At 36.7% G+C, this 8,458-nt stretch overlaps 1 protein-coding gene and 1 non-coding gene across 2 annotated transcripts; both read right to left on the bottom strand.

Annotated features, from left to right (window-relative positions):
* Positions 1-1,856: 1,856 nt before the first annotated feature.
* Positions 1,857-2,312, bottom strand: LOC107469921 (probable ubiquitin fusion degradation protein C12B10.01c). The gene has a single exon (XM_016089308.1). It carries the CDS (start codon positions 2,310-2,312, stop codon positions 1,857-1,859), a length of 456 nt encoding a protein of 151 aa, XP_015944794.1.
* A 5,232-nt stretch (positions 2,313-7,544) lies between these two features.
* LOC127743548 (small nucleolar RNA R71) lies at positions 7,545-7,651 on the bottom strand. The gene has a single exon (XR_008004935.1). It is a non-coding gene; the product is annotated as a small nucleolar RNA R71 (small nucleolar RNA).
* Between the last annotated feature and the right edge of the window lie 807 nt (positions 7,652-8,458).

Genomic DNA, 8,458 nt, shown 5'->3' on the forward strand with positions numbered 1-8,458 from the left:
CAATTCATGCTTATTCTTATTCTAGGATATCTATTTGCACATAAGAACATGATGAATGTGATGATTATGTGACACTCATCACCATTCTCACTCATGAATGCGTGATTGACAACCACTTCCGTTCTACATGAAAACAAGCTTGAAGGTATATCTCTTGAGTTTCTAATAAACGATTCACATCAACTCCCCTCTGACAATGGGATATCGGAATCTGAGATTAGAACCTCCGTGGTATAGGCTACAATCCATTGGTAGCATTCCTGAGATCCAAAAAGTCTAAACCTTGTCTGTGGTATTCCGAGTAGGATCTGGGAAGGGATGACTGTGACGAGCTTCAAACTCGCGACTGTAGGGCATGGTGACAGACGCAAAAGGATAGTAAATCCTATTCCTACACAATCGAGAACCAACAGCTGATTAGCCATACGATATCTGTGCATGGTATTTTTCATCCGAGACAAGAAATCCGACAGTTAATTAGCCGTACAAAAACCGTAGAGGACCATTTTCACTGAGAGGACGGGAAGTAGCCATTGACAATGGTAACACCTAGCATACAACTTGCCATAGAAAAGAGTATGAAGGAAATAGGAAAGTAGATATTCAGAAGGAAAAATGCATCTACATACGCTTATCTGAAATTCCCACCAATGAATTACATAAGTATCTCTATCTTTATTTTGGGTTTATTTATCTTTTAATTATCAAAACTCCAAAAACATTTGAATCCGCCTGATTGAGATTTACAAGATGACCATAGCTTGCTTCAAGCCGACAATCTCCGTGGGATCGACCCTTACTCACGTAAGGTTTATTACTTGGACGACCCAGTGCACTTGCTGGTTAGTTGTGCGAAGTTGTGAAAAAGAGTTGAGATTACAATTGTGCGTACCAAGTTGGTGGCACCATTGAGATCACAATTTCGTGCACCAGTGCCAAAAAAAGTTTGAACTCTGCATCCAGTTAGGAAACACACAGAATTTTAAAGTAGATTATGGTATACAGAGATTAGTAGTTCCTTGTTTGAATCCTTAACATTTAATAAAGCTTGAAACTGAAGAGCTATATCTTGGACAGGGATAGGCTCAGACCTAGCACCCTTTGTTGCAACGGCCCGCAATCAAGATGATGAATCAAGTAGTTAGGAAGTCAAACAAATCTTAAAAGCAATCAACCAACACAAACTCAAACATTCTTAGGCATAAAGCAAGGTTAGTTGCTTGTAGATATACACAAACAGCAGGTGCGGATTTTGATAATGTTTTCTCACCTATTATCAAACCTGTAACTATTAGAATGATCTTAATCATAGCTTTATCAAAAGGTTGGGCAGTGAAGCAGTATAATTTTCATGATGCTTTTCTAAATGAAAATCTAACCAAGACTATTTACATGTCTCAACTCCCTAGTTTTGTTTACTCAAATTTAAACCTTGTTTGCAAACTAAACAAGGCAATATATGGTTTGAAATAAGCTCTTAGAGCTTGGTATCTAACCATTACTGCCACCTTACAATCTTTTGGATTTAGGAGCACAAATCAAATCCTTTCCTCTTCACACATTTTACAACTACTTCAATTATTTATATATTTATTTATGTTGTTTGCAGAGTTTAAAGCATTGGCAATGGTGTTTGCAGAACTAATCCAAATTCAAAACTTGTTAATTGAGCTCAAGCAACCCTATCTCACTACTCCTACAGTATTTTGTGACAATATGTTTTCAGTTCTATTATCTCATTTCCCAAAACTCCATAATAGAACCAAACACTTCAAATTAGACTTGTACTTTGTAAGATGATGAATCAAGTAGTTAAGAAGGCAAACAAATCTTAAAAGCAATCAACCAACACAAACTCAAACATACCAAAGATGCAGCTTTATTTTTGTGTTTTGTAACACCATTAGCAGTTGATTTCCCAGCCTTTGAACACCTTTTGATGCACCCACTGAAACTGCGTTAGCAGATTCAAATGATTCTAAGCACAAATATTGCATGGGAAAAAAATCATGATTAGGAGTCCAACAAAGCCTTGGCATCTTTGATCTCACATATTGTCTCACACCACTCCCTCTCTTCCCTTCTCTTGATGCTGTGCTGCTGCTACTTGGGTTTGTTAACTTCCCTTCTTCATTGTTATTCTCCTCCTCCTCCTTTGCTTCATTATTATTCTCTTCTTCCAATTCCTCATCATCACTCATAGCCGCTCCTTCAGTTATGTCAAATGAATTTTCCTCACCCTCACTATCATTACTACTCTTGCCGCCATTTCCTTCATTATTCTCTTGATTAATCTCAAATCCCTTTGTCATATTTATTCATTTTAGCAGATGCGATGCTCATAGTAAATGCTACAATAATTTCTTGAATTCCTTCTTTACAAATTACCTCTGAAAACCAAAACAAGGATGCAAACATTTAAATATACACACAACTAATAACAAATAATTAAACAAGAACATACAGGCTGTAGTAGTGACCACTCTCTATCTATATATACAGTAGTAATTAATGACTAGCTAGCCTTTAAAACCTATATTCACTGAAGCAATTAAGCTGCCTACTTCGCTATCTGATCTTTAATATACCATAGCTTGAAGAGCACTGTGAAAAAATACAAGAATAAGTTGTTCCAAAATGTCTGCCTGAACAAAGTTCAAAAGAATAAAAAGAACAATCAGAACCCATAGGAAGCTTATCTTCTTCCATTATATAACATGATGGAAGAAAAAATACAATCAAATATCTCATAATTTTTTAGTCATAGAAATGTAAGGGATAAGACTAACCTTCCCAAGGTGATTATACAAAGATGAAAGATCAGAGAAAAGAGATGGAACTCCCTGGAGAGAATACAAAAGAAAGAAATCACAATCAACTTCAAAAAAACTAAACAAGGCATAATTTGAAGCTGACAAGAAACTTGAATACCTTAGTTAGGAGAGGCCTAATGTAATTATCTGCTGCTGCTCTAAATTTGTCACCTTGCAAAAAATCTAGAGGTATTCTTTGCCAAACGAGAATCAGAAAAGAATGAACTCAAAGAATGAGCACCACATATCAGTAGCTGAGCACTACCACAGCTGCAGTAGAACAGAACCAAATGCCAAGAAGTTTAGAAAAAAAACCCCTAAACCACGGATCATATTAGAACAAAAAATAGAAATTTAGAAAAATAAAAAAATGAAGAACCAAGAAAATCAAATTCAAAATCAAATAATCAGATCAAGGAAAAAATTGACCAAATAATTTACCACGGCACTGCGAACGTTGAACATGGCTGACGGAGGTGCGACGAGTGAGGGAGAGGGAGACAGTGGCGCGACGATTTCAGAGAGGGAGACGGCAATGCGACGGGTGCTGAACCACGGAAGGAGGATTGGCGATTGACGGTTTGCGAAATAGAGTGAGCAATGATTGAGGTTCCGAATCCAACGAGGGTTTGCGAGACAGAGACCACTCAGGGAGTATGAGGGCACACCGAGATAGAGACCACTGATGGTGTGTGGACGGAGCAGCGCCGATGGAGGGTTCCGAATCTAACGAGGGTTATGTCAATGGTGCGAGGGTTGGGTGCGAGAGATCGTCGAGAAACAGCTAGGTGCGAGAGATCGTTGATGGTGCGGGGTTGGGTGCGACAGAGAGAGGGATGGGTGTGAGGGTTAGATGAAGGGCTGGGTGTGAGGGTTAGTGCGACGGCTTGCTGGGTGCGACGGCTTGCTTTTAGGTTATCTTCTAGGTTAAAAATGAATTTGGAAATAAAAGTGAAGTGTATGAGCAGTTATAACTTCTATAGGTCAAAAGTTAACTTAGAAAAAAGTGAAGTGTGTAAAAAATAGGGTGGCACTCTATCGGTACGCTTTTGTAGGGTGCCTATTGATGAGCGGATAATTTATACGCTTTTTGGCATTGTTTTTAGGTAGTTTTTAGTAGGATCTAGCTACTTTTAGGGATGTTTTATTTGTTTTTATGCAAAATTCACATTTCTAGACTTTACAATGAGTTTTTGTGTTTTTCTATGATTTCATGTATTTTCTGGCTGAAATTGAGGGACCTGAGCAAAAATCTGATAGAAGGCTGACAAAGGACTGCTGATGCTGTTGGATTCTGACCTCCCTGCACTCAAAATGGATTTTCTGGAGCTACAGAACTCCAAATGGCGCGCTCTCAACTGCGTTGGAAAGTAGCCATCCAAGTCTTTCCAGTAATAGTCCATACTTTATTCGAGTTCAGACGACGTAAACTGGCGTTCAACGCCAGTTCCATGCTGCATTCTGGAGTAAAACGCCAGAAACACGTCACAAACCAGAGTTAAATGCCAAACAAACGTTACAACTTGGCGTTTACCCCAACAGAAGCCTCTGCACGTGTAAAGCTCAAGCTCAGTCCAAGCACACACCAAAGTGGCCCCTAAAGTGGATTTCTGCACTTAGACTTATCCCTATAAACCCTAGTAGCTAGTTTAGTATAAATAGAACTTTTTACTATTGTACTAATTGTCGCTGAGACCATTTTGTCTTGGTTATACTGGTTCCCTCTCTGGGGCCTAAGCCAATGAACACCATTATCACTTATGTATTTTCAATGGTGGAGTTTCTACACACCATAGATTAAGGTGTGGAGCTCTGCTGTTCCTCGAGTATTAATGGAATTACTATTATTCTTCTACTCAATTCAGCTTATTCTTATTCTAAAATATTCGTTGCACTTCAACATGATGAATGTGATGATCCATGACACTCATCATCATTCTCACCTATGAATGCGTGCCTGACAACCACTCCCGTTCTACCTTAGATCGAGCGCATCTCTCTTGGATTCCTTAATCAGAGTCTTTGTGGTATAAGCTAGAATTATTGGCGGCCATTCTTGAGAATCCGGAGAGTCTGAACCTTGTCTGTGGTATTCTGAGTAGGATTCAGGGATTGAATGAGTGTGACAAGCTTCAAACTCGTGATTGTTAGGTGTAGTGACAGACACAAAAGAATCACTGGATTCTATTCCGACATGATCGAGAACCGACAGATGATTAGTCGTGCTGTGACAGAGCATTTGGACCCTTTTCACTGAGAGGATAGGAAGTAGCCATTGACAACGGTGATGCCCTACATATAGCTTGCCATGGAAAGGAGTATGAAGGATTGGATGAAGGCAGTAGTAAAGCAGAGATTCAACAGGAACAAAGCATTTCCATACACTTATCTGAAATTCCCACCAATGATTTACATAAGTATCTCTACCTTTATTTTATGCTTTATTTATTCTTATATTCGAAAACCATTATAACCATTTGAATTCGCCTAACTCAGATTTACAAGATGACCATAGCTTGCTTCGTACCAACAATCTCCGTGGGATCGACCCTTACTCATGTAAGGTATTACTTGGACGACCCAGTGCACTTGTTGGTTAGTTTTGCGAAGTTGTGACAAAGTGTGATTCACGTTTGAGAGCTCCAAGTCTATTGGCGCCATTGTTGATGATCACAATTTCGTGCACCAAGTTTTTGGTGCCGTTTTCGGGGATTGTTCGAGTTTGGACAACTGACGGTTCATCTTGTTGCTCAAATTAGGTAATTTTCTTTTCAAAAATTTTTCAAAAATTTTTTTTCTTTGTTTTCGTTTTTCAAAAATATAATTTTCGAAAAACCAAAAAATTTCATAAAATCATAAAAATAAAAAATATTTTGTGTTTCTTGTTTGATCTAGTGTCAATTTTTAAGTTTGGTGTCAATTGCACGTTTTAAAAACTTTTGCATTTTTTGAAAATTCATGCATGTGTTCTTCATGATCTTCAAGTTGTTCTTGACAAGTCTTGTTGCTTGATCTTTAAAATTTTCTTGTTTTGTGTTTTTGTTGTTTTTCATATGCATTTTTGCATTTATAGTGTCTAAACATGAAAAATTTCTAAGTTTGGTGTCTTGCATGTTTTTCTTTTCTTAAAAATTTTTCAAAAATAAGTCTTGATGTTCATCTTGATCTTCAAAGTGTTCTTGGTATTCATCTTGACATTCATAGTGTTCTTGCATGCATCTTGTGTTTTGATTCATAATTTTCATGTTGTGAGTCATTTTTGTGTTTTTCTCTCTCTTCATTAAAAATTCAAAAAAAAAATATATTTTCCTTATTTTACTCATAAATTTCGAAATCTTTGGGTTGACTTACTCAAAAAAATTTTAAAATAATTTGTTTCTTGTTAGTCAAGTCAAGATTTCAATTTTAAAAATCCTATCTTTTCAAAATCTTTTTCAAAAATCAAATCTTTTTCATTTTTCTTATTATTTTTTGAAAATTTTAAAATTGTTTTTCAAAATATTTTTCTTAATTTTATTTCATGATTTTCAAAAAATTTGATTAAAAAATTTGAAGTTTGTTACTTTCTTGTTAAGAAAGGTTCAATCTTTGAATTCTAGAATCATATCTTTTAGTTTCTTGTAAGTCAAGTAATCAATTTTAATTTTAAAAATCAAGTCTTTTTCAAAATATCTTTTCAATCATATCTTTTTAATCATATCTTTTTCAAATCATATCTTTTTCAAAATCAATTTCAAAATCTTTTCCAGCTTCTTATCTTTTCAAAATTGATTTTCAAATCTCTTTCAACTAACTAACTGACTTTTTGTTTGTTTCTTATCTTTTTCAAAACCACCTAACTACTTTTCTCTCTCTAATTTTTGAAAATTCCTCACTCTTTTTCAAAATTCTTTTTAATTAACTAATTATTTCAAATTTTAATTTTAATTGTATTTCTTATCTCAATTTTCGAAAATCACTAACCAATTTTTCAAAAACAATTTTCGAAATTCTCTCCCTCTCATCTTCTTCTATTTATTTATTCATTTACTAACAATTCTCTTGATCTCAAAAATTTGAACCCTTTTCTCTCTTCTGTGTTCGAATTTTTCTTCTCTTTCCTCTATTCTCCTCTTTTTTTCTACTCACATAAAGGAATCTCTATACTGTGACATAGAGGATTCCTCTTCTCTCTTTGTTTTCTTCTCTTTCATATGAGAAGGAACAAGAAAAAAGGCATTCTTGTTGAAGCTGATCCAGAACCTGAAAGGACCTTGAAGAGGAAGCTAAGAGCAGCTAAAGCCCCAGTACTCTGAAGAGGACCTAACTGAAATTTTCAAATAGGAAAAGGATATGGTAGCCGAACCCAACAACAACAATGCAAGGAAGATGCTTGGTGACTTTACTGTACCAACTTCCAACTTACATGGAAGAAGCATCTCAATCCCTTCCATTGGAGCAAACAACTTTGAGCTAAAGCCTCAGTTAGTTTCTCTGATGCAATAGAACTGCAAGTTTCATGGACTTCCTTCAGAATATCCTTTTCAGTTCTTAACTGAATTCTTGTAGATCTGTGATACTATTAAGACCAATGAGGTTGATCCCAAGGTCTACAGGCTTATGATTTTCCCTTTTACTGTAAGAAACAGAGCTAGAGTATGGATCGACTCTCAACCTAAAGATAGCCTGAACTCTTGGGATAAGCTGGTCACGGCCTTCTTGGCCAAGTTCTTTCCTCATCAAATGCTGAGTAAGATTAGAGTGGATATTCAAACCTTCAGACAAAAAGAAGGTGAATCCCTCTATGAAGCTTCGGAGAGATACAAGCAACTGACCAAAAAGTGTCATTTTCACATGCTTTCAGAATGGACCATCCTGGATATATTCTATGATGGTCTATTTGAATTATCTAAGATGTCTGGTGCACGAAATTGTGATCATCAATGGCGCCATCAACATGGTACGCTCAATTGCAATCTCAACTCTTTATCACAACTTCGCACAACTAACCAGCAAGTGCACTGTGTCATCCAAGTAATAAACCTTACGCAAGTAAGGGTCGATCCCACGGAGATTGTTGGTATGAAGCAAGCTATGGTCATCTTGTAAAACTCAGTCAGGCAGATTCAAATGGTTATGGAGGTTTGATAATTAAAAGATGAATAAAACATAAAATAAAGATAGAGATACTTATGTAATTCATTGGTGAGAATTTCAGATAAGCGTATGGAGATGCTTTGTCCCTTCCGTCTCTCTGCTTTCCTACTGTCTTCATCCAATCCTTCTTACTCCTTTCCATGGCAAGCTGTATGTTGGGCATCACCGTTGTCAATGGCGACAGTCCCGTCCTCTCAGTGAAAATGTTCAATGCGCTCTGTCACAGCACAGCTATTCATCTGTCGGTTCTCGATCATGTCGGAATAGAATCCAGTGATTCTTTTTCGTCTGTCACTAATGCCCCACAATCGCGAGTTTGAAGCTCGTCACAGTCATTCAATCCTTGAATCCTACTCAGAATACCACAGACAAGGTTTAGACCTTCCGGATTCTCAAGAATGCCGCCATTAATTCTAGCTTATACCACAAAGATTCTGATTAAGGAATCCAAGAGATACACATTCAAGCCTTGTTTGCATGTAGAACGGAAGTGGTTGTCAGGCACGCGT

This window comes from Arachis duranensis, chromosome 10 (genome assembly GCF_000817695.3).
Source record: "Arachis duranensis cultivar V14167 chromosome 10, aradu.V14167.gnm2.J7QH, whole genome shotgun sequence".
Lineage (NCBI taxonomy): Eukaryota > Viridiplantae > Streptophyta > Magnoliopsida > Fabales > Fabaceae > Arachis > Arachis duranensis.